This window comes from Jaculus jaculus, chromosome 8, assembly GCF_020740685.1.
Source record: "Jaculus jaculus isolate mJacJac1 chromosome 8, mJacJac1.mat.Y.cur, whole genome shotgun sequence".
NCBI classification, from domain to species: domain Eukaryota; kingdom Metazoa; phylum Chordata; class Mammalia; order Rodentia; family Dipodidae; genus Jaculus; species Jaculus jaculus.
Window position 1 is genome coordinate 6,848,581 of NC_059109.1, and position 26,989 is coordinate 6,875,569.

Below are 26,989 nucleotides of genomic sequence, written 5' to 3' on the forward strand. Positions count from 1 at the left end.
TACTAAGTGCCTAACTGGTTCATTACTCTAAGTCATTTCATGGGTTTGTTATACCTCATGGCTTACATCTGGACTGACCAAGGCTGATCAAGTCCAAGCTACTAGGAACACTATAAAGTGTTCAATACATCCCATACCTACAGCCATTCCCAAGCAAACCTTTTCAACAGATCCTGTTCTAGAAGCCTACCAACAGTTTAAATCAAATCTAGAGCAAGATGGGACAGGACTTATATCAGGTCTTATGCTAGAAAGGATATAAAAATAAGGATTTGAGAAGTCTGAATTTTATTACCCATTATGTTATGTCTCTACTTTCCATCCTTCCACTTTATCCAACTGACCCTCAACTAGCACTTCCACTTACTTGCTGAACCCCACTCAACCTTTTCCCTATAGCTACCATAGATACCTTTCACTGTGATTGACAAGTCAGATATGTAACCCATTATGTCTATTATCCTTTCAAACATCCACGGCCTAATTCCCTTCAACCTACCACCAACTCACCACAGTTCATACACAAACTCCTCTCAGTGCTCTCACTTTGGCTGCCCAGCATCATGAGACACCACTAAGCACCCAGCTCCTCTGACTAGCCTCTATGGCCCAGCTGTCTCTCTGCTTCTCTAATTCCTTCGACTGAAGTCCCTATCTGTATGTCTTCTACAACTTTGATTATTACTTCTTTCTGTATATTTTAGCCCAGATTTCAACTCTTTTTAACACTAGCTTTGACTGCTTTCTAAACACCAGTAATGTGATTCTCACTTCCTATTAGACATTTCTCCTGAATTCATTCACCAAGCATTCACTGGTGCCTGCTACAGGCCATTCAAGTGTGTTAAATGGTCAGAATACAAAGATCAATAAGACCTACAAAGATCATCTCTGCCTTCAAGAACCAAAGGCAAGTAAACAAAAATGCTTAAAACACAATAATGAATGTGACCATTTACACACAGATGAACAGATGAGGAAAACACACCAGTACTGATAGCGACAGTTTCCCATACTGAGCTCATCCACGTCTTCACTTCATTTTCAAATACAACCAATATAACCAAAGGTGTGGGTGTGGTGGAGCCTTTAATTCTAGCACAAGGGAGGCACAGGTAAGAGGATCACTGTGAATTCAAGCCTGAGACTACATAGTAAGTTCCAGGTCAACCTGAGCTAGAGTGAGGTGAAACCCTACCTCAAAAAAAAATTTTAAATAATAAGTCAATAAAAATGTATGAAAAAATAACAATTATAGCAGCACATGGTGGCACACACCTTTAATCCCAGAACCTGGTAGGCAGAGGCAAAAGGATCACTCTGAATTCAAGGCCAGCCTGAAACTACTGAGTGAGTTCCAGGTCAACCTGGAGTAGAGCAAAACCCTACCTCAAAGTAAACAAACAAATAAATAAATAAAAACCCAAAGGTGGGGTTGAAGAGATGGATTAGCAGTTAAGGTACATGCCTGCAAAGCCTAAGGACCCCAGTTTGACTCCCCAGTACCCAGGTAAGCCAGATGCACAAGGTGGTGCATGCTTCTGTAGTTCATTTGCAATGGCTGGAGGCCCTGGAATGACCATTCTCTCTTTGCCTCATTCCTTCTCTCTCTCACCACACACAAGTAAATAAATAAAATACTAAAAAAAAAAAAGAAAGAAAGAAAAGGTGAGCTGGGCGTGGTGGCACAGGCCTTTAATCCCAGCACTCAGGAGGCAGAGGTATGATGATAACTGTGAGTTCGAGGCCACCCTGAGATTGCATAGTGAATTCCAGGTCAGCCTGATCTAGAGTAAAACCCTACCTTGAAAAGGAAAATATATATATATATATTGGGCTGGAGAGTTGGCTTAACCATTAAGTCACTTGCCTAAGGGGTCAAGGAACCCAGGTTCAATTCCTTAGGACCCACAGAAGCCAGATGCATGGGGTGGCATGTGTGTCTAGAGTTCATTTGCAGTGGCTAGAGGCCCTGATATGCCCATTATCTTTATCTACCTCTCTCTCTTCCTCTCTCTCAAATGAATAAATAAAAATTAAATTAAAAAAAAAAGGTAGGGCTAGAGGGATGGCTTAGAAGTTACGAGTTAAGGCATTTACCTGAAAAGCCAAAGGACCTAGGTTTGATTCCCCAGGACCCATGTAAGTCAGATGCACAAGGGGGTGCATGCGTCTGGAGTTCATTTGCAGTGGCTGGAGGCCCCAGTGCACCCATATTCTCCCTCTCTCTCTCTCTCTCTCTCCCCCCCCCGCCCTCCCTCCCTCTTTCTCTGTCAAATAAATAAATAAAATATTTTTTAAAAAACAAAGGTAAAGCTGCTTATATAATTTATTACTGGATCATAGAACTATTAAGAAACTAATTCAGAATTTGAAAAAAAAAATTGGCCCCAAAAGACTATGATTTTTCTACTATGTCTAATGAAGAGACATCTAAATCTGATGAGTCAAGAACCAAGTCCAGTCTAAGGCTGTCTCTGTAGGGCCAATCAGTATTTCAAACATTTCTAAAGCCATAGTCATGACAGAGATCACTTCAGAAAATGACCAGCCCGAGACAAAGCTGACAATTTATGTGTCCCCAAAACCTTCGAATTAAATCACACTGAAAACAAGCACACAATCTCTCTTCACAGAAGTACTATAGTTCATTGATTCTAAGACACATATGTTTCAAACTTTCACATTTCTCAAGTTGGGATGTGACATCCATGTGTTGTAGTTTAAATTTCCTTAAATTAAAAAAAAATGGTGCTGGGGGTGGTGGTGCATGCCTTTAATCCCAGCACTTGAGAGGCAGAGGTAGGAGGATCGCCATGAGTTCGAAGCCACCCTCAGACTCCATAGTGAATTCCAGGTCAGCCTGGACTACAATGAGACCCTACCTCGAAACCCCCCCCCCAAAAAAAAGGTGCCTAAGAAAATATGGTAACTTTACCCTAAACTTAATCCTCAAATTTAAACCCCTTGAATTACCAATACCAAATATTTTCCATACTATCCTTCTGTACATCTGCATTTTCCACTTTCCTGACAGTACTCTTCAAGTAAAAATATTTTTTAAAACGTAGTGCTTGGCATTTATACGATGGAGTTCTACTCAGCAGTAAAGAAAAATGAAGTTATGAAATTTGCAGAAAAATGGATGGACCTGGAAAGGATTATACTAAGTGAGGTAACCCAGGCCCAGAAAGCCAAGTGCCACATGTTCTCTCTCATATGTGGATCCTAGCTATAGATGATTGGGCTCCTGAGTGAGAATGAAAATACTTAGTAGCAGAGGCCAGTAAGTTAAAAAGGAGACATAAAGGGAAGAGAAAGGAAGGGAGGAGGGTACTTAATAGGTTGATATTGTATATATGTAAGTACAATGATTGTGATGGGGAGGTAATATGATGGAGAATGGAATTTCAAAGGGGAAAGTGGGGTGGGGAGAGAATTACCATGGGATATTTTTTTTTATAATCATGGAAAATGTTAATAAAAATTAAATTTTAAAAAAAGTAGTGCTTGGGCTGGAGAGATGGTTTAGTGGTTAAGGCATTTGCCTGCAAAGCCAAAGAACCTCAGTTTGATTCCCCAGAACCCACATAAGCCAGATGCACAAGGGGGCACACACGTCTGGAGTTCATTTGCAGTGGCTGGAGGCCCTGGTGTGCCTATTCTCTCTGCCTCCTGCTCCCTGCCTCCTACCCCCGTCTCCTGCCTCTTCTCTTCTCTTCTCTTCTCTTCTCTTCTCTTCTCTTCTCTTCTCTTCTCTTCTCTCTCTCTCTCTCTCTCTCTCAAATAAATAAATAAAGTTAAAAAGTAGTGCTTACCTAAAAGGACTATGAGAACGTAATGGTTATGTAGGAGCTATTCTTGTTACATAGCAAACTTTATACTTGCTCATTGTTATTTCATTAGTATGAAAAAATCAACACCTAAGTATTGGAAATATGACATGAATATTATTCTGCCTAGTATTTATAATCTCCATGTTTATAATACCTTTAAAAAAAAAAAAAACCCTAAGTGCCCAGCACATCCTCCAGATCTGTCTGAGGGAGGAAGAAAGGAAAGCCTCATCATGAGCAGCAGCTTTTCAGAATGAACAGGATGATGTCCACAAGAAGCACAGCTGGGTTTGTAGGCCTATGTACAGTGTGCGTACTGGCACTATAGCTTTGCAAAGTCTCACAGTTGCAAAGTAAACTTCCAGGTGAGGATAAACAGGTACTCACTGAGCATGCCTCTGTAATTGAGGTCCATATCCCGGCTCTCTGATCGTACTTTAATAGCATCCAGAATGGCATCAGGGGACAACAGTCCTGAAGGCCTCACAACATTAAGAAGTTCAGTGAGGCTCATGAGAGGTAAACGCACAGCCTGCATGATTTCAGCATGATCCTCCTTTGCATTGTGCTTGCACCAGTTCAACAAGGCTAAGAAAATATCTTTCTCAGGAGCAGCAAATGAATCTCTTAATACAATGTTCAACAGTGCTGTCTGCAAAAAAAAAAAAAAAAAAAAGACAGTCATGCTGGAGCCCAGCCATGTGCATGATCAATCAGCAACCTTTGCAGGACCACAGGGAGTGGGTGACTCTCTTTGACCCAATCTTGGTCATGTGGGTCAGCAGCATTGGCGGCACCTTCCCTTCCTGCCCAGGCGTACCGTACAATGCAAAAGGCACCCCGCCTCCCACACTTGAGTACTCAAACTTTTTATTTTTTTTTAATTTTTTATTTATTTATTTGAGAGTGACAGACACAGAGAGAAAGACAGATAGAGGGAGAGAGAGAGAATGGGCGCGCCAGGGCTTCCAGCCACTGCAAACGAACTCCAGACACGTGTGCCCCCTTGTGCATCTGGCTAATGCAGGACCTGGGGAACCGAGCCTCGAACCGGGGTCCTTAGGCTTCACAGGCAAGCGCTTAACCGCTAAGCCATCTCTCCAGCCTCTTTTTATTTTTAAAGAGAGGTTTGTATAGCTTTATAAGCTTTCTTAAGTTAGCTCACAAGATCATGGGTTTCACTGGGGTGCTTTCCCACGCCCTTGCCCTTATCCCCTTACTAATCCCCTTCCTCCCCCAGTGGCCTGTCTTCTGCTTTCATGTCACATGGATTCCGCTACTCCTTCTTCCCCCCCTCCACCTCCTTTCTCAAGATCTCCTCTTCCCCTCTCATGGTCCACTTTATACTTTCATGACCTACACCCCACCATGCACACACATATTAATAAAAATCTAGGTCCTGCATATGAGAGAAAACATGGGACATTTGGCTTTCTGAGTCTGGCCTATTTCACATAGCATAATAATTTCCAGTCCCCTCCATTTTCCTGCAAATGTCATGATTTCACTTCTATAGCTAAATATATAATCCCATTGTATATATGTACCACATTTTCTTTATCCAGTCATCTGTTGACAGACCCCTAAGTTAGTTCCATTTTTCAGCTTCTGTGAATAGTGAGGCACTAAACTGGATGTGCAAGTATCTCTATGGTATGCTGACTTACAAGGTCCTTTGGGTATATGCCCAGGAGTGGTACACCTTGTATCCATCTTTTATAAAATAGCAAGAACAGGGCTGGAGAGATGTCTCAGTGGTTAAAGGTGCTTGCTTACAAAGCCTAACAGCTTGGGTTCAATTCCCCAGTACCCACATAAATCCAGCACAAAGTGGCACATGTATCTATAATTCATTTGCAGCAACAAAAGGCCCTGGTGCACCCATTTCCTCTCATTCTCTCCCTCCTCTTTTTTTCTCCTCCCCCGCCTTATAGGTGAATAAACAAATATTTTTTAAAAATTAAAACAGGGCTGAGGGCTGGAGAGATGGCTTAGCGGTTAAGCACTTGCCTGTGAAGCCTAAGGACCCCGGTTCAAGGCTCGATTCCCCAGGACCCACGTTAGCCAGATGCACAAGGGGGCACACACATCTGGAGTTCGTTTTCAGTGGCTGGAAGCCCTGGCGCGCCCATTCTCTGTCTCTCTCTCTCTCTCTCTCTCTCTCTCTCTATCTCTATCTATCTATCTATCTGCCTCTTTCCGTCTCTGTTACTCTCAAATAAATAAATAAAAATGAACAAAAAAAAAATTAAAACAGGGCTGAAGGGATGGCTTAGTGGTTAATGTGCTTGCCTACAAAGCCAAAGGACCCAGGTTTGATCCCCCAAGGACCCACAAAAACCAGAAGCACAGGTGGCACTTGAATCTGGAGTTTGTTTGCAGTGGCTGGAGGCCCTGGCATGCCCATTTTTTCTGTCTCTATCTCTCTCTCAAGTAAATAAATAAAAATTTAAAAATATTTTAAAAGAATTAAAATGGCAAGAACAAAAATGAAAAAGGAGCTGGTAATAATACATACAAGGTCTTCAGGAAAGTGAACATTTACAAGTGAGTAGACATTTGTAATTAAAAAACCAAAGTCTTTTGTTTTGTGGCATGACTACACTACCATGCTTTTGGTCCTGCGGTCGCCACACAGATTTTCACCAGCACTGAAACCCTGCAGCACAGTCTGTTCTGCACATAAAACTTACCAGAATAGCCTCAGTGGGGGAGAAAGAAAAATAAGAAAATAAGAACCAACAGCCTCTCTCACGCATGACCAGAACACCAGCAGCCAGCAGCAAGCTGCTGGACGCCCTCCTTGAGACCAAGGACATGTGGTTTTGACTCTTAGGCCACTGCTGTGCACCACGGGGCAGGTACAAATGAACGGGCACATTGCTAAGAAGCCACTTGCATATGCTGACACACCTTGGACAGGGAGAGGAAGCCGTCACTGGAGAGCACCTCCTGAGCGTTTCTGTCCATGAACATGCAGCACATGCACGTCAGCTTGGGCAGTGAGTAGAGACTGGCAACATCAAAAGTCATACAGACATTCTGAATGTTAAGTATGGTGCAGAGGTACTCGGAGGTGGAATCCTCCAGCTCAGGAAATCCATATTTATGAGCCAGGCTCAAGAAATCCAGCAGCACCTCCTCCTTCTCATCTGTCAGTGTGGCCCGGCCAGTGTAGATGTACTTGAGCAGCATCGTGAATGCCTCCGCAGTGGTGTCTTGGAGAGGGATTTCTGCTTCGGGCTGAGACTCCCGCATGCCACCATACAGCAACGCTCTGCACATCAGAGAAGAAACATGAGAGGACAACCTCAAATAGCATTGCAAGAAAATACATGAACTTACCTTTATCAACATCATACAAACACAAATGTGCCTCATGACACAAGGATCCAGGTGAAGAAATGCAACGTAATTATTGTAAAGGGTTCTTAAAGAAAGCAAGAGCAATAAATTAATTCCATAAACAACTGAACTAATGAGATACCTTGAGAGCACGAGATTAAGTAGAAAGTTGGGATTGATCTTTTGAGAGGAACAATGAAGTCAATATAAAGTCATTAAAGGTTTATAGGCACTTTAAAAAGGAAAGCCCAAGGATTTGGGATATAGTTCAGTGGTAGTGTGCTTGTTTTGCATGTGTGATGCCCAGAGCTCAATCCTCAGGACAGCAGAGGGAAAAAAAAAAGGAAGAAAAGAAGAAAGAAAGAAAGAGAGAGAGAGAGAGAAAGGAAGGAAGAAAGAAACGAAGGCAGGAAGGCAGGAAGGCAGGAAGGCAGGAAGGCAGGAAGGCAGGAAGGAAGGAAGGAAGGAAGGAAGGAAGGAAGGAAGGAAGGAAGGAAGGAAGGAAACTAGCTAGCTAGCTCCATAGAAATAGGCATAATCAGATACAAACACCAATTAGGTAACATTTTTCTCAGTCTTTAAAAGCCAGTTAATATCCAGTACTATGTGGACAATGAGAATCAGGTTCTCTCATGGTCTGTCTTAAAAGATTATATAAATGGGCCTATGTTGTTGGAAAGCAATTTACTAATATGTACTCCATCTAAAATGTACATACTTGTCAACTCAATAATCTGTCTTTTGAGACTCAATTCTAGAAAAACTAATGCAATTAAGATACACAAGAATAAATACAGAAACACTGGCAAGTACCTCATCAGTCTATCAATAAGAACATGGTTGGAAACTGTGATACACACATTCTATGTAGCCATTAGAACGATCAATGGCAATCGATGGGCACTGTCTAGGAAAGATGTGTCTTGGCTCTTTCCCAGGCTTCAGTAGTGAGTAAGGAGAATGTGTTGTTCACTGGTGAAACTTACCTCTTGCCCAGCTAATGTGCCCTTACCTGGAAACTGACAGGCTCTTGTCACCAGGCTAGTCAGTCCTCTCCTGACTGACTGAAAATTAACTTTCCTTTGCACATGAATAGTGCTGAAAATGAGAATCTAAGAACAGCCCATGTGAGCCATCAAATATCTTCAGGTTCAATACTAGCAGGGACACCAGAACAAGGTCAATAAGGGAGGGAAATGTATTCCATTCACTCAAAATGATTTTCAAATGTCTAAAAGTTTGAGCTGGGTGTGGTGGTGCACGCCTTTAATCCTAGCACTGGGGTGGCAGAGGTAGGAGGATCACAGTGAGTTCAAGGCCACCCTGATAATACAGAGTGAACTCCAGGTCAGCCTGGGTTAGAGAAAGACACTATCTTTAAAAAAAAAAAAAAAAGGAGTTGTGGAGGGGAAAGTGGGGGAGGTGCAGGAATTATCATGGTATTGTAAGTATAGAAGTTGTCAATTAAAAAAAAAGAGACAGAAGAGGAAAAATAAGTATTTGAGTCTCAGAATAGACTGCTCCCTGAAAGACACTCACATCCAGTCATTTGTAATTATTTTTTAAAGGCAAGGCACACAATATTCAGAAATAATAAAGCTGAAAAAGTCTGATTTTAAAAAGAGTAGGCTCTTAAAAACACTTCAATAAGCTGGTGTGGTGGCGCATGCCTTTAATTCTGGCATGAGGTAGGAGGATTGCTGTGAATTCAAAGCCAACCTGGCACTACAGAGTGAGTCAACCTGGGCTAGAGTGGGACCCTACCTCAGCAGGAAAAAAAAAAAAAAAACACACTTCAATGGTAATAGCAGGACCCAAAGAAAAGACAAACAAAGCAACATCAATGGAAAAGAATGCTAAGGACAGAGGCTGGAAACAAACCTGGCCAAGCCAAGGCCAGATGCCTCAGAAAGCAACCACCAGGAAGGGTAAATACGAGGGGCTAGCTGGAGATTTTAAGACGCCTGGTTCTCTAAGATTTTGGCTTAACTCATAGTGACATTTTATTTACAAGATGGGCTGAAGCTGTCCTTCACTTATGGTGAGGTTTTACTTGTACGAGATGGGCAATTCTGAAGCTGTCCATAAACAAGAGGCACTCTGGCTAAATAACCCTATTTCCAAGGAACACACTGCAAGCAACCGATACAACGCAACTCGAGGCGCGACCGTGTGGCAGCGTGGCCTGGCGGCTCTCTTTACAACCTCACTGCAAGGGCCACACTACAGTTCTGGAGGACAAAAGAAACTTCCTCTAACCCAGTCATGCCTGCTTTCATAAACATTCAACAAGGCTGACCAACAGATTAAAATGTAGGTGACTGAAGACAGCTGGAATGCCACAGGTTGGGAGCCAAATTAGCCATTTATAACCTACCTACCTCTGTGTGTGACCTAACATCCTTAGGACTATTAAAGTAAATCCTTTAGACAGTGCAAATGAGGCCAGGCTTGGTGGTGCATGCCTTTAATCCCAGCACTGGGGAGGACAACTTGGGCTACAGAAGGAGTTCCAGGTCAGCTACAGTGAGACCCCACCTCGAAAAACCCAAAAAGAAAAGAACAAACAGACTCCTAGCTTCCACCAACTCAAAGGCTAAGAATGTCATCAGCTATCATCTGAGGCCTGTAACAGAGATTTCCCCACTTGCCTGTGACTTGCCTATCTGATGTGTCCACCCATGTATTTTTAAAATGCTAGGTTTATGACTTACTTTGTTCTGTTCCTATACTATAAATACTTCATGAAACTATTACCATGTTAGAGGTGAGAACTGTGTGTTGCATCAAGAATATCACCTCAAGCCGGGCGTGGTGGCGCACGCCTTTAATCCCAGCACTCGGGAGGCAGAGGTAGGAGGATCACCATGAGTTCGAGGCCACCCTGAGACTACAGAGTTAATTCCAGGTCAGCCTGGACCAGAGTGAGACCCTACCTCGCAAAACCAAAAAAAAAAAAAAAAAAGAATATCACCTCCTTCAGGTAAAACCACCACACACTTATAGACCAGGTCTATTCTTATATACAGAATGTCTGTTGTGAGAGAGAAATTTATCACTCAGTTAATAAAAATTTACTAGACAACTTTTAGGTAAAATGTATTTAAGAGAACAGTTTAATTTTTGTAACTCTATTAAAGGTGTAACAAACAACTCTGTAAATATAATTTTTACATTCATCAAATATTTAAATAGTATAAACATAATTAAATATAAGAGTATATATAAATATCCTAGCATCAAATGTTCAGATTTGCATGTAAGTTGGAAGGAGCCATGGAGGGAGGCGGGGAAAGTCAGCACGCAAGCACAGGGTCAGAACGCCGGGGAGGAGCGCCGACATGGAGATATGGAGCGGGATGAAGGACAGGACGGGTGGTTAACAAAGCTAAAGAAATGAAAAAGCCATATGGAAACATGCCTACTTTTCTGTCCACTAATTAAAGAATGTAAGTTTTAAAAAACTTTCAATATATATGTGTTTTCTACAAGTGACTTGAATAGTCAAAAATGTATTTATACACTTACCGAAAATATTGACACCTGGCTGCTAAAATTACCCTGTGGGCAGGAAAACGTTTCTTTTCCACCACAAATGTGACATCGCCATATTCTTCGCCAATCAACAAGGCACCGATGTGCTCAGATAAAATGTGCACATGATCAATTTCCCCCACTGCAGTAAAGGGGCGAAGAGGGTGGCTGTTACTCATCTTGTGGAACAGATAATAGTCGCTGACCTAGTGCAGAAAGAAGGTGAGCCTGCTTAGAAAACCACATTCCATAAACACAGCCAGGTAGAGATTTAAAGTGCTTAAAACTTTTACATCATAGAAAGTTCATCATTTCTTTTTCTTTTTGCGACATAGTCTTATAATGTAGCCTAGGCTGGCTCTGTATTCTCTATGTAGCTTGGGATGGCCTAGAATTCAAAAATCAACCTGCCTCAGCCATGAAATCTGCTCCCATTGATTCGACTTCCTTCACTGCACCTTATATTACCAGGAAAACAAAACTGCCAGGCCTTCAAACACTATCAACATGACAGTCTCTACACACAGGTTCCCTATTCCTTACAGTTCCTTAGGAAAAGGAAACTCAACAGCACGAATCTGTTTTTACCATACATTTATTAAGTAGCAGTGAATATAAGTACCCAGAAAAGTCTTTCAGGAATAGATCTAGGCATAAGTAGAAACAGAATAAATTTCATGTTACAGATTTTAGTCTGAAATTATCCTACATATTTTATAAAACAATCTCCTGGAGTCACAAAAACAATAGCTTGGTATTTCTTTGTTATTGTTGTTGTTTTCTACATAGGGTCTTACTTTATCCTAAGCTGAGGTGGAACTCACTCTGTAGTTCCAGACTGGCCTCGAACTCACAGCAATACTCCTACCTCTGCCTCCTAAGTGCTGGGATTAAAGGCGTTTGCCACCATGCCCAGAAAGTTGACATTTGTTTTTAAGTTTGTTGTTGTTGTTGAGCTTGACAATTCTTAATGAAAACTTACAGGAGCATCCTGACCCTCTTCGTAAGAAGAAAATAAAGCTGGTATTGTTCTCTAGACTGGACTGTAACTTCTCACCTAGGACCATGTTTGCATGTCTCTAATGTCCGACTCTGCAGGAAGTTGAAGTTCCTCCCTCCCCACCCCTCAAAAGGACTGCTACTCCATCCCAAACTCATGACACTGATGACCATTGTCAGGCTGCTAGTGTTTGCCAGGACATTACCACACTTTACTCTCCTGACAGGCATTTCCTTGCTTTGATGTACAGTCCTCCTACAAAAACAATTAGAGGGTGATTAACAGGTTTAAGTGGTAAAGGGAAGCTATGGATTTAGAAAGCCTAAGCTGTTTATGGTTTTAAGTCACTGATGTATTTGCAAATACTGCTTCTCTAGATGTAAGGAACCTGGCAGAACACAAGGTCCTTCCCCAGCATTAGGATGCTCAGGAGAGGAGGCTGGTAGCTCAGATGTAGCCAGCCCTCTGTGGCACAAGAGACTGGGGAAACGACACAGAGCCTCTTTCCACTGAACCTCTATCTTCTTTGGACCAACATTAAAGGTGAATAGCTCATCTTTGAGCTCCATAGCCAGGTTCACTATCATCAAGGTGTCTTCCCGTCATGTATCACATGGCCATCCCAGTAGAAGGTCCAACAGCACGGACTGTAATGCCGGAGAACATGGTGAATGAGCTGGGCTTGCAGCGAACACCCAGCCCAGGTACGAAAGCAAGCTTCTGGCCTCCACAGTGAGAACATCAAGAAGTAGCAGCAACTCCCCTGAGGCCTGCCAGGGCAACCCTCCCTCCATGTAAAAGCCCTCAAAACTGTATCATCTCCAGTCACTTGGTGTCAACAACCCCAAATTCAGCATACATGAACCAATGTAGGAGCATCAGTGTTGGCAGGAATACAACAGTCTAAACTGTAATACAGCCTAACACGAGTTGGCAAACTTTCTGCAAAGCTCAAATCCTCAATATTTTAGGCTTTATGCAGTATGCAATCTTTCTCATACCTACTCAGTTATGCCCTGGGAACCTAAAAGCAGCCATGGACTAGGAGGAAATAAACGAACATGGCTGTGCTCCAATAAAACTATTCAAAGGCTGAAGAAATGGTTCAGTGGTTAAGACACTTGCCTGCAAAGCCTAACAACCTGGGTTCGATTCCCCAGTACCCATGTAAAGCCAGATACACAAAGTGGCACATACATATTGAGTTTGTTTGCAATGGGCCAAGACCCCTTCTCTCTTTCTCCCCACCCCTCACCCCCGTATGCTTGCAAATAAATAAATAAAAGTATTTTTTAAAAGGCCATCGACTGGCTGCTGTCACTCATCTGACAAGATCAGGCTGCACTCCAGACTAAGGAGCAGCAGGGCTTAGAGGGCTCTCTGTTTGTGCTGGTTCCTTTTCTGCTGGGGTAGCCCATGGTTCCTGACGTTTGCAGGAGCATGGCCATTTCCTAAGTGCATGAGAAAACTCCCAAAGCTACCAGAGCCTGACTGCAAAATCACACTTCTCACCAGTTATGCTCACGTCGCTCTCCATTACTTCAGTAATGACACACTGAGCAAATCGGATTCCTTCCACTGAAAGAGTGCAATGCCTCTATCTAGGGAACATATCCTCTGGTGTAACATTCTCACAATGTTTCATCTAGGTCATGACCAAGACTCAAATCACCGCTAAATGATTCTTGCTGAACAATGACTGATTTCCAGTTAACTAGCTCAGAAGGGACATTTACAATTCATCAGCTGGCACATCATGAGCATTAATACTATGTATGTAAATCTCCCTCGTAATGGGCTCTCCAGATCGCCACTTCCCAATACATATAATTTCACTTTGCTAAATTTACATTTTAATTATGTTTTTCCAAGTGGAAACATAAACTGAATATTGCTGGAAACAGAAAATAGCCACTTAGTGTGGAATAAACACAATTTTTATTGGCATATAGAAATAATTTTAATTAGACCAGTGATTCTCGAAAAGCCTGCCATACACTGGAACCACACAGGGAGCTTAAAAAAAAAAAAAAAAAAAAAAAGGAAAATAAGATGTTTCAGCCCCACCCATACGCCATTCTTTTTAATTGATCTGGAACAGGGCCCAGGCAGTCACCAATCTGAAGTGATTCTAAAGATCAGCCTGGAACGGAGCCACTGATTTAGGCTGCTGCAGGCACATGCTGTGGTTTGGATGTGATTTATTTGCCATGGGTCCGTGTGCTGGAGCCTTGGTCCCAAGAGTGATGGTATTGTGAGATAGTATGAAACTTTCAAGTTATCGGGCCTAGTAGGAAATAAATAAATATATATATATACATATACATATACATATACATATATATATATATATGTATGTATATATATATATATATATATATATATATATATATATATATATATATATATATATATATAAAAGAAACTATGCAGGGACACATCAAGAAGTGTTTCTGGTTTTGAGGTAGAGTTTCACTGTGATCTGGAGCTCACTTTATAGCCTGAGCCTGGTCATAAACTCACAACAATCCTCCTACCTCAGCTTCGAGTGATGGGATTAAAGGCAAAGTCTTTAGGTTCCTAAGGACAAAGGGATTATGTAGTTCTCCAGGATAATTTGGAAGTTCTCTCAAGAGAGCTACTATAAAAGAACATGCCTGGACCCATCAAGCTCTCTGGCTTCCTGTTTCAAGATGATTTCTTCCACCTGCATGTCTTCCCCCCACTCTAATACTATTTACCATGAGGTCCACGGACAAGGGCAGCATCATGCCCTTGAACCTCCAAACCATAAACTAAAGAATTCTCCTTTCTTCACTCCCTCCCCCAAAAAATAACTGATGGCTGCTCCCACAACACATAAACCACAACCCCATAAAGAATACCTGCAACCCCACTGAGGAGCATACCCAACAGAATGGGGGCAGGGACAAGGGAGAAGAGGGTACCAACACATGACGTAGCCATATAAAAAGTGTTGTTAATAATAGCAATAAACATAAGCTGGGCGTGGTGGCACATGTCTTTAATCCCAGCACACCAGAGGCAGAGGTAGGAGGATTGCTCTGAGTTTAAGGCCACCCTGAGACTACATAAGTGAATTCCAGGTCAGCCTGAGCTAGAGTGAAACCCTACCTTGAAAAAACAAAAAATATTAATAATTAGCATAAAATATTTGAAAAAAATCTCTTTTCTTTATAAAGTTAGCCTGCTTCTGATGTTTCTTTATGGTTAAAAGCTTATGTAGTTCACATTCCTTAAGCACACAAGTTCACAAACAAAATACCAACATGAAAACTAATTTAGATTCTATTTTGATTATTATTACAAGAGGGAAATGATGCCAACAAAATTATCAATGCCACAGCTTATATGCAGAAAACTGATTTTTTCAATCTTATCTACAAGCTTATCTAAAAAATGGTAGTTTGGATCTACCCCATTTGTATTACAGATTTTAGAAATCACACATCAAGTTAATTTTAAACTATGAGTTTTAACTTAAAACTGGATAAAACTGATAAAATTGGAAAAATATGTCTAAAGCACATGGTGTGAAACTGCATGTTGACTTGTTTTGCCAGCTTTATGTTATTCTTCCATTAACTATATGTGTCATCCTTTGCAAACTTTCTCAGTTATATGAGTTATTTCCACATCTACAGTGACATGGTTATGGCAGGAAATTATTTTATTTCCAAGTTACATTTTATAATTCTGTCACATTCCCTTTTAGTATTTCTTTGCTTTGGCTGATCATATAAAATCAAGACATGCAGCTATAAAATAAAAACGTAAGCCGGGCGTGGTGGCACACGCCTTTAATCCCAGCACTCGGGAGGCAGAGGTAGGAGGATCGCCGCAAGTTTGAGGCCACCCTGAGGCTCCATAGTGAATTCCAGGTCAGCCTGGGCTAAAGTGAGGCCCTACCTCGAAAAAAAAAAAAGAACATAGAATGAAATGTGTCATGAGAGTGCAAATGGACAACTGGGAGTGACAGGACACCAAGCCAGGGAGGGCTGGCAGGAGAACGGCAGAGAGAAGTGACGGAAGGACATCAACGAAAACAAAGTATGTACAAAATGCCACAATGTATGTGCTAATTTTAGAAATGACAAATCTTGTAATATTAAAGCTTATGAAGAGGACAGAGCTCAGAAACATTTATACAAAGGCACTATTATTAATGAGTGGAGAGTAGCTATCTTTTACTTTATACATATTCACCTCTCTACTGAGACATGAAACCTATTTCCTTCTCACCTTGAACCTGAGCTGCAGCTGAAATCACTTGAACCAACAGCTTCCACCCTTTAGAAAAAGCTTGACAGCTCCTGTTTCCATGCTACTGAGTACCCTGAGCAGCTACCTTGACCATGTGGAGAGGGCCTGAGAAAGACAGAAGAAACCTAGATGAAAAGAAAACCAAGGCCCCAGACATATAATCCCAGTCAGGTCCTTCCAACATGTTCTCTGTCATCTGAACCACACTAGTTGAGCAGCCGGGTAAGGTAGGTTATTACAATTCCAACATACATCAGGTGGTTGTGGCAGTTACCTTCTCATTGCCAAGACCCAAGTAGCATATAGAAGGGAAGGATTTGTCTGGCTTATGGTCTCAAGGGGAAGTTTCATCATGGCATGGCAAAGCAGACTCTGGGTATCCCATCTTGTCACATTAGCTGGGAGGGAGCAGTGAGAGTGAGCTGGCTCTGGCAAGAGAGGCTTGGACTGTAACATCCCAAGGCCCACTCCAAGCAACACACCTCCTCCAGCAAAGCCCCACCAGCCTGGGGATTGAGGACAAGGCTTAATCACAAACACATAAGCTATGGTGAACATGTTATATTCAAACTACCTCAAGTGAGTCCTATTCAAATACCTTATAGAATTAGATGAACTATAAAATGCTTATCTGTTTAAGCTATTGCCTTTTAGAAAACTTTGTTACCTCAGTAATAGATAGCTATAAGAGTTATTTTATGAAAAGTAATACATTAGATTCGATAAACACTTTAAGCAAAGTAGCAGGATGCAAAATCAAAATACAAAAAATCAGTAGTTTTTCTATGTATAAATGACAAACTTGCCAAGAAAGAACTCAGAAAAAAAAAAAAATCCTACTTATAGCCTCAAAGAAATCAAAAAGTTAACAAAACCAAAAAAGAAAAGAAACAAAAGAAAGCAAAACATTAAGCGTAACCCGAACCAAGGAGGTGAAGTGCCTCTACTTTCTTAGAAAAATGTTAAGACAGCAAAGAAGAAATTGAGGTGGATACTAAAGGATGGAAAGGGCTGGAGAAATGGCTTAGTGGTTAAGGTGATTGCCTACAAACCCAAAGGACCCAGATTCAATTCCCCAGGACCCACATAAGCCAGATGCACATTGTGGTGCACGTGTCTGGAGTTCGTTTGCAGCATCTGGAGGCCCTGGTGCATCCATTCTCTCCCTCTCTCTCTCTTTCTCTCTCCCTCCCTCCCTCCCTCCCCCCCCAATAAAGAAAAACAAAAGATGGAGAGACCTCCCAAGCTCATGAAGAGACAGAATCAGTATTGAGAAAATGTCTCTATTATCAAAAACAATCTAAAGAGTCAATGTAATCCCCATCAAAATTCCAATGAAATTCTTTACAAACTAGAAAGAAAAATCCTAAAGTTTGGATGGAAGCACAGAAGATGGCAGACAGCTAAAGTAACCCTAAGCAGAAAGAACAAGCGGGCAATATCACAGTGCCTCATCTCCAATAGTCTGTGACACAGTTATTAAAAGTATACATCGGGGGGAAAAGCCGGGCATTGTGGTGCATGCCTTTAATCCCAGCACTTGGGGAAGGAAAAAAATAAAAGGAAGCCTCTTCAACAAATGGGGCTGAGAGAAATGGACATCTACACATGAGAGATGAAAACTAGATTTTTGTTGTTGTTTTTGTTTTTTGAGGTAGGGTCTTGCTCTACCCCAGGTTGACCTGGAATTCACTGTGTAGTCTCAGGCTGGCCTCGAACTCACGATGATCCTCCTACCTCTGCCACCCGAGTGCTGGGATTAAAGGTGTGCACCACCATGCCCAGCCTGAAACTAGATTCTTACATTGCACCTTTCACAGCTGTATCTCTCACCCTGCACAAAAACAATTCAAATGAGATCAAAGACATGAATTTAAGACCTGGAATTCTATAGAGTATGAAGCTATTTAATAATAGATATAAACAAAAAAATAACACTAAGTATTGATGAGTAGAAAGAGCAAAAAATCAAATCAAAAGTCAGGCAGGGGCAGGAGATGTGGCTCAGCACTATTTGCAATGTCTGACAGCCCAGGTTCAACTCCTCAGCACCCACGTAAAGCCAAATGCGCAAAGTGGTACATGGCATCTGTAGTTTGCTTGAAATGGCAAGAGGCCCTGGTGTACCCATTCATATACATTCATATTCTCCCTCTATCTCTCCTTGCAAATAAACAATAAATAAAATAGTTTTAAAATAGGACTGGAAGCCAGGCGTGGTGGTGCACACCTTTAATCCCAGCACTCGGGAGGCAGAGGTAGGAGGATCGCTGTGAGTTCAAGGCCACCCTGAGACAGCATAGTGAATTCCAGGTCAGCCTGAGCTAAATTGAGACCCTACCTCAAAAAAACAACAACAACAACAACAAAAAGGCATAGGGCTGGAGAGATGGCTTAGCAGTTAAGTGCTTGCCTGTGAAGCCTAAGAACCCTGGTTTGAGGCTGGATTCCCCAGGACCCAAGTAAGCCAGATGCACAAGGTGATACATGCGTCTGGAGTTTGTTTGCAGTAGCTAGAGGCCCTGGTGCCCATTCTGTATCTATCGGCCTCTTTTTCTCTCTGACTGTCACTATCAAATAAATAAATAAAAATAATTTTTTTAAATGAATAAATAATAAAAAGTCAGATATCCCACAATACTCAAAATCATTTCAAAGGATAACAGAATTAGAGGATTTTATCTACTCATTTCAAAATTTGCTACAAAGGTACATTACTGAAAACAATGTAGGAGAGATATTGTAAATACATATATTTAAACAAACATATATACTTATGCATATATACATACATCTAAATACATATAAAATATAATATTTTCAAAACTGGGCTAATGAATTGAATAGTAATCACAAAAAAATACAAGTGGCCAATAAATATTTGAAAAAGCATTCAACATTCTTAGCCACTGGAGAAATCCAAATTAAAGCAATGAGGAGCTGGAGAGATGGCTTAGTGGTTAAGGTGCTTGTCTACAAAGCCCAAGAACACAAATTTGACTCTCTAGGACCCATATAAGACAGATGCACAAGCTGGCACATGAATCTGGAATTCATTTGCAGTGGCTAGAGGTCCTGGCGTGCCCATTCCCTCTCTCTCTCTCTCTCCCCCTCTCTCTCCCTTTCTCTCTCAAATAAAAAAAAATAATAATAATATTTTTTTAAAAAAAGAAAGAGTAGCCAGGTATGGTAGCACACTCCTTTAATCCCAGCACTTGGGAGGCAGAGGCAGGAGGATCACCATGAGTTCAAGGCCACCGTGAGACTACATAGTGAATTCCAGGTCAGCCTGGACTACAGTGAAACCCTACCTCAAAAAAAAAAAAAAGAAGAAGAAGAAGAAGAAGAGAAAGAGTGCCAGGCATGGTGGTGCATGCCTTTAATCCCAGCACTTGGGACAGAGATAGTAGGATCGCTGTGAGTTCAAGGCCACCCTGAGAGTACATAGTGAATTCCAGGTCAGCCTGAGCTAGAGTGAGACCCTTACATGGAAAAACCAAAAAAAGAAAGAAAGAAAAGAGGGACAGAGAGATGGCTTAGCAATTAAGATGCTTGCTTGTGAAGTCTAAGGACTCAGGTTCAATCTCTCTCCAGATCCCACATAAGCCAGACACACAAAGGTGACACAAGTGCTAGCTCATACACGTGCACTAGGTGAAGCAAGTGTCTTGAGTTCGACTGCAGTGGCTAAGGCCCTGATATGCCAATTTCTCTCTCTCTCTCTCCTAAAAAAAGAAAAAGAAAAAGAAAAAAGAGCCAGGCATGGTGGCACACACCTTTAATCCCAACATTTGTGGGCAGAGGTAGGAGGATCAACGTGAGTTCAAGGCTACCTTGAGACTACATAGTGAATTCCAGGTCAGGTTGAGCTAGAGTGAAACCCTACCTTGAAAAAACAAAAGAAAGAAAGAAAAGGGGGAAGGAAAGGAGGGAGAGAGGGGACTGTGAGAGAGAAGGGAGGTAACTAAAGGGAACGGGAAGGGCAGTGGAATGTGTGAAGGCAGAAGGGAACAGCACCAGGAGGAGGATGGGGAGGACGGGGGGGGGGGGAGGGGGGAGGAAGGTGGATCAGAACAAAGATGATGATGTGTGTATGAAAAAGCCACAGTGAAGCCTTTGTTCTATAGCCATCTAAAACAGTAATAAGAAAAAAGCATTTCATTCACTTTATGAATTTTTTAAAGTTGATTTTCATTACCTAAATGGAGGGTATACAAAAGCGAAACAAAACAGGAATTAGTGCTTGTGTTCATACAAGCAAAACATTTGCTGAGAGCTTGCTGTGAGTCAGACACAACCAAAAGGTAGGACGCCATCAGGAACTTAACTGGGCTGTGCTCTCCAGATCACCTCCCATGAGATGCTGAAAACACTGCAGGAATTTCACTCAAATTATAAAGGTTCAATCTACAGTGAGGAGATAAAATATATTTACTCCATAACTTCACAGTTTACTGCATTTCTCATTCCTTTCTCCAAGAATACAGATTGTTAGGAACGTTTTTGCAGCTGAGTCTGTAGTGGTAAAACAAACTTCAGTGGCTGTAAAAAGGGATGTGCTGAATGCTACTCGGTCTCTTTAATAGTCCTGGATCCAGGGACTCACCAGGAGGACGGACACAGCTAACCCACAGTTACCACTCTCAGCTAGGGTTCAGTTTGGCATAATTTCACAAATCAAACCACAGAGAGAAAGTTGTTCATGGGCAAACACTGTGGAAAAGCAGGCACAAGCTTCCCAGGGACCTCTCCCAGCAGAGCCACAAATGTGACTCCCCCAACACCTGGGACAACACCGATGGAATGTTTTCACCCAGAAGGCTTTCAGAGACCCAATCCCCGCAGTGCTTAATGCGGGCTTCCCACACAGGCAAGCCTGCCTGCGATGGACTCCGAAGCAGAGTGCACAGTGGCCCTGCTTCCGTCTGGCACGGCGCTCTCAGCGGTCAGCCCCACGCCCGTGCTGCGAGTGGCACACAAGGACCAGCTCTGTAAGCAGATCTGCTCAAAACAGCACTCAGAACTGTTCTGCCCATTTTTTCCTGCTGTGCTCCAGAAATAACAAGAGGATCTAATAATATGAGCAGATGTGCTGAAAGCAAAATCAGTTACCTACTTGATATGACTGTCCAAAATTGTTTCACTCCAAAGCTAGAGAAGATGCTGAAAATTATGATAATAACCTATTCGACTCAAATGTATTCCCAACCCCTAACTTCCCAATATGTCAGATCCAACCAGAATTACGGTCAAGGCTCTGAAATTTTAAGGATCAAAGCATTCTAATGCATTTACAGTATTCTTATGCATACTTCATCTTAGTAAATCATTATCATCTTGGCATTAAGATGTTACCAGAGAGCTGGAGAAATGGCTTAGCGGTTAAGGCGCTTGTCTGTGAAGCCTAAGGACCCCAGTTGGATTCTCCAGGTCCCACCTGAGCCCGATGCACATGGTTGCACATGCATCTGGAGTTCATTTGCAGTGGCTAGAGGCCCTGGTGCACCCATTCTCACTCTCTTTCTCTCCCCTCCCCACCCACCGTCTCTAATAAATAAATTTTTTTAAAAATGATGTTGCCGGGCGTGGTGGCGCATGCCTTTAATCCCAGCACTTGGGAGGCAGAGGTAGGAGGATTGCTGTGAGTTCAAGGCCACCCTGAGACTCCATAGTGAATTCCAGGTCAGCCTGGGTTAGAGTGAGACCCTACCTTGAAAAACCAAAAAAAAAAAAAAAAAAAAAAAAATGTTACCAGACCCGTAAATAACAGTAATGAAAAGCCCTTACATAAACTACTGGGAAACAATTAAGCAAAAGGATTCATAAAAAATGGTTGGAGTCCAACACCAACAAGTAAACAAAGAAAGTCAACACATTAAAAAGATAAAAAGAATTAACATCGCTGGGCGTGGTGGTGCACACCTTTAATCCCAGCACTCGGGAGGCAGAGGTAGGAGGATTGCAGTGAGTTCGAGGCCACCCTGAGACTACATAGTGAATTCCAGGTCAGCCTGGGCTAGAGTGAGACAACTACCTCGAAAAACCAGAAAAGAAAAAAAAAAAAAGAAGAAAAAAAAGACTCAGTAAAAGCTAAAATATTTTTGATACATTGATTACCAGCTTTATAAAAAGTTTTAATTGATTAAGGGCTGGAAAGATGGCTTAGCGGTTAAGATGCTTGCCTGCAAAGCCTAAGAATGCTTGTGTAACTCTCCAGATTCCACGTAGCCAGATGCAAAAGTGATGCAAGCGTCGTGCACTGTCACACATGCACACAAGGGGGCGCATATGTCTGGAGTTCGTTCACAGCGACTGAAAGGCCCTGCTGTGCCCATTCTCTCTCTCTGCCTCTTTCTCCCCTCCCTCTCTCTTTCTCCCTCTCCCCCCCCCTCAAGAATATACTCTAGGGCTGGAGAGATGGCTTAGCAGTTAAGCACTTGCCTAAGGACCCCGGTTCGAGGCTGATTCCCCAGGACCAACGTAAGCCATCGATATACAAGGGGGCGCACATCTCTGGAGTTCATTTGCAGTGGCTGGAGGCCCTGGCGCGCCCATTCTCTCTCTTTATCTGCCTCTTTCTCTGTCTGTCGCTCTCAAATAAATAAAAAAAATTAAATTAAATTTTAAAAACTTAAAAAAAGAATATACAATAAAGTGAGTTGTTTAAAGCTTTAACTGATTAGGAAGACAAGGCTATTTGGTATGCACACATCCACAGCCTCACTGGAGTGAGCACCTGGATAACAGAGCACGAGCAGTGTTCAGAGACCCATGAGACGAGACGATGGCATCTGTTCTACCACTATGAGTGACTTGCAGCACCAAAAAAAAAAAATGCAACTGAAAAAGCAAATTAAATGGATTAGGAAGCAGGAAAATAACCATCACTTGTGGAGAACAACTGCCCACATGAAAAATCCATGAGAATACTAAAAAAAATTAGGGAGGTTCACTCAGGTGTCCATATAAAACAATTATATGAAAAGCTACAGCATTCTGTGCCAAAAACAACTAGCCAGATATTATGAGAGAAAAGATCTGAAATTTTTTAGCAGCTTTTTTGTTGAAGCAAGCCCAACATACTGGCCCTTTTTTTTTTTAATGTGAGAGGAGGGGGGGAGGGAGGGAGAGAATTTACACACTAGGACTTCCAGCCACTGCAATCAAACTCCATACATGTGTGCCCCCTTGGGTGCATATGCAACACTGCACACTTGCGTCACTGTGAGTCTGGATTACATAGAACCTGGAGAGTCGAACCTAAGTCCTTAGCTTAGTGGTTAAAGTGCTTGCCTGCAAAGCCTATCTCTCCAGTCCAAGATTTGAGATTTTTAATTCCAAAATACATGAACTATCTAGGTAAAACTCAAAAGAAATGTACAGAGAATTCTAAACACCACAGGAGGATTGAAGAAAAATAAACAGAGACAATATCACTTAGGGGGAAAGCATTTATTCCTAAATCACTATATGAACATAAACATGTTTATATTATATTTTTTATTGTGAACCGAACGTGCTATTGTAATAGAAACTTCAGAAGGTGAAATCCAACAAAACATTTTTGGTAGGATAAAAGTTGGTAAAATATTTTGTCAAATAGATATACACACTTGAAAATTAAGAGTGTATATTTTATATTTATCTAGAGGTCTTTTTGCTTGTCTTGGGTGGTAGAGATTAAACCCAGAACCCCATTCTGCTAGGCAAGTGCTCTATCCCTAGGCCTTATTCGGAAGTATGCCAAGCTGAGAAACCTAATTCTAATTAACCCAGGAATTTTAAATCTCTCCGGCCCCTTGTGTACTTTTTTTAGCAGCAAAAACTGGAAAAGCTTAAATGTAGAAGAAACTGACCAGATCTGGAGAGATGGCTTAGTGGTTAAGCACTTGCCTGTGAAGCCTAAGGACCCCGGTTCGAGGCTTGGCTCCCCAGGACCCACGTTAGCCAGATGCACAAGGGGGCGCACGCGTCTGGAGTTTGTTTGCAGTGGCTGGAGGCCCTGGCGTGCCCATTCTCTCCCCCCCCCCCCGTTGCTCTCAAATCAATAAAAATAAAATATTTAAAAAAAGAAACTGACCAAATAGTGGTACGTCAGTATCAATAATAACATTATTTAATATTACAAATGATTTAAAGGAAATTAGATACTAAAAACACTGAAAAAAATCTTATATATTTATATGCAAAAAACGCATGCTACAAAACAGTACTACAGAAAAATCATTTGAGGGCTGGAGAGATGGCTTAGCCATTATGGGCTTGCCTGTGAAGCCTAAGGAACCTGGTTCGAGGCTTGATTCCCCAGGACCCATGTAAGCCAGATGCACAAGGGGGCGCACGCGTCTAGAGTTCGTTTGCAGCGGCTGGAGGCCCTGGCGCGCCCATTGTCTCTCTGTCTCTCTCTCTGCCTCTTTCTCCCTGTCTGTCTGCCTATTGCTGTCAAATAAATAAATAAATAAATAAACAAACAAAATTTTAAAAAAAATTTTTTAAATAAAATCATTAACTTTAAGGGCTGGAGAGATGGCTTAGCTTAAGATGCTTGCCTGCAAAGCCTAAGGACCAGGTTCAAGTACCCAGTACCAACATAAGCCAGATGCACAAGGTGGTGCACGTGTCTGAAGTTTGTTTGCAGTGGCTGGAGGCCCTGGAGTACCCATTCTCTCTCTACCTGCCTCTCTCTCTCTTTCTCTGTCTCAAATAAATAAATAAATACAATATTTTTAAAAGAAAATCACTTAAGCAAGTAAAATATAAACACTAAAAAATAGGATTATAAAGCAAATTGTTAACTAGAATTGATCCAATAGATTTTTTTATATTGCCATAATGTTTAGACATTTTAAAATGAGTATGTCTTATATGTAATAGTCATTTTTACTTATACTCAGAATTAAGTAAGTTTGGCTGTTGACTGGAAGAATTAATGGGCTGGTATACAGGAGAACAAGTGTTTAAATTCAGCACAACTAGTAATATCTGATTTATTCTAATGCAGCCAGAAGGGCAAACAAAGGGACTATATATTAGCTTTATAGATAAAATAAGTCAGCACTCATACAATCCCAACTTGTGGGAGGTAGACATAGGAGGGTTAGGAGTTCAAGGTCATCCTCAGCTACATAGCAAGTTTAAGGCCAGACTGAACTACATGAGATTATCTTAAAACAAAAATAAATAATATATAAAACAAACAAAAAATTTTAGAGAAGAATTTTGAGATATACATTAACAATAAAACACATTTAAAAGGTTTATAAAACTCAAACAAGTGGGACTGGACAGATGGCTTAGTGGTTATGGCACTTGCCTGCAAAGCCAAATGACACAGGTTTGATTCCCCAGCAACCATGTAAAGCCAGCTGTCCAAGGTGGTACATGTATCTGGAGTTGATTTGCATGCCTATTCTTTCTCTCTGCGTTTTTCTCTCTAATTAAAAAAAAAAAAAAAAACTAAAACAAGTGTATCAAGACACTTGGGTAGCATGACCTTTAGACAGGTATATCTGACACATGAATATCATGGCCTTCTGGAACACTCTAATACATCCCAGCCTGAGAACGTCACCTAAGAGACTAACCCTTTCCAGACTTAAGGCAGATTTTCTCAGGTGTAACATGTTGTGAGACTTTTATAGTACTGGAATCTACACCTGCTGATTTCCACAAAACAAGACAGAGGGCACAAGGATTTAGTTTAAAAGAGGAAAGAAATGTCTCACTCACGAAGTGGTACCTTTTCTAGTACCACATACAATCATTAGCTGGAGGTACTGGGACCTCATGGATTTACTCAGTAAGGATAGTAAAGACATTATACTATTGTTCTTGGTTAGCTGGCTTTCATTACTTCAAATGCATCAATAATCCAAAACTGACTAAATCAGCAGTGCTAAAGTAAGGAGGGTGATTGCCTGTTTATTATGCAATAAGGAAACCATACCCATTTGTTCTAACTGAAATAATAAACAATGTCCATCAACAAAATGAGAACACCATATGTAACTCATAACACCGTGATGCTATAATCACCTCCTGCGGAAGAAAAACGTAGAAGTTGACCTAAATATCAATTCCTTCACTCAAAGCTCACTTTCAGCAGAGCTGTTTACAAACTTTAATTTAACAAGGGCTAACTACATTTTTCAGGCTTAAAGGTTATTCTCCAGGGTCTAAGGCGGAAATAGTCAAAGGACAAAGTTCCACAAGGTGGAGACATCAACGAGTCCTTGAACACTGCGTGACTCTCTCCTGGGAAGCCCTCCCCACCCTGCATATTTCCTGACTGAAAGGCCTTTATGGGGGAAAAGACCTTCTGCTCTTTAATTGCAAATATAAATGATTTTTCTCTTGGGAAAGAGATGGCATTTACAAGCATATGGTTTAGCAATTTCTTTCTGCTCTTTGTACCCATGTGGTATGTAATTTGAAGTAGTAATCCTTAAACTTTAAATTAATACTGCTTGGGGAACTAAGTGATGTCCTGTCTGCATCTTAAACAGTCAAAATTTTTTAAAAAAAAGAGCACATTCTACTTTCTCACAGGAAGGATACTTCACTGCTCTGGATATAAATACTCCATTTGTCACCCAAAAGTCTAAGTAAAGAGGTGAAGACTGACCATCCTGGGAGGCGTAACCTTGAATCTGATAATCCTTAAGCCTAATTCTATGTGGGAACAGAAGAGCATTTTGCCAGGCATTGAGGTACCAAGGCAGGAAATATGAGTGGGGAGTCATGTGACAGGAGACTGAATGTCACATCCAAAAGTGTGTCATTTTACAATTTTATGTTTATAAGTAAATGTCCACAGAGATATTTCAGCTTTAATGCTGAAGTTGTATCTTAGTAAAAATAATGGACAAGATTATTTTATTGAGAACATATATAACTCCATTTACCAATGACCACACTGATTCTCCATTTTTTGCCAAAGGGCAAACTAGTTACTGAAATGTGTACGTAATTCATTCAATAAAAGACTTAG

The 26,989-nt window shown here is 41.4% G+C and overlaps 1 protein-coding gene across 6 annotated transcripts in view; it reads right to left on the bottom strand.

Annotated features, from left to right (window-relative positions):
- The window catches only part of Btbd9 (BTB domain containing 9), a 432,359-nt gene that overhangs the window by 372,796 nt on the left and 32,574 nt on the right, over positions 1-26,989 (bottom strand). For 3 of the 6 annotated variants that reach the window (XM_004649530.2, XM_045155925.1, XM_045155926.1), the window contains exons 2-4: positions 10,710-10,921; positions 6,750-7,113; positions 4,224-4,488 (exon numbers count right to left, since the gene is read on the bottom strand). In XM_004649530.2, coding sequence (XP_004649587.1) covers positions 4,224-4,488; positions 6,750-7,113; positions 10,710-10,894 — 814 coding nt within the window. In that variant the 5' untranslated portion in view covers positions 10,895-10,921. Of the gene's footprint in view, positions 1-4,223; positions 4,489-6,749; positions 7,114-10,709; positions 10,922-15,978; positions 16,105-26,989 lie in introns of all 6 variants that reach the window. The other 3 variants (XM_045155928.1, XM_045155924.1, XM_045155929.1) reach the window with 2 other exon arrangements.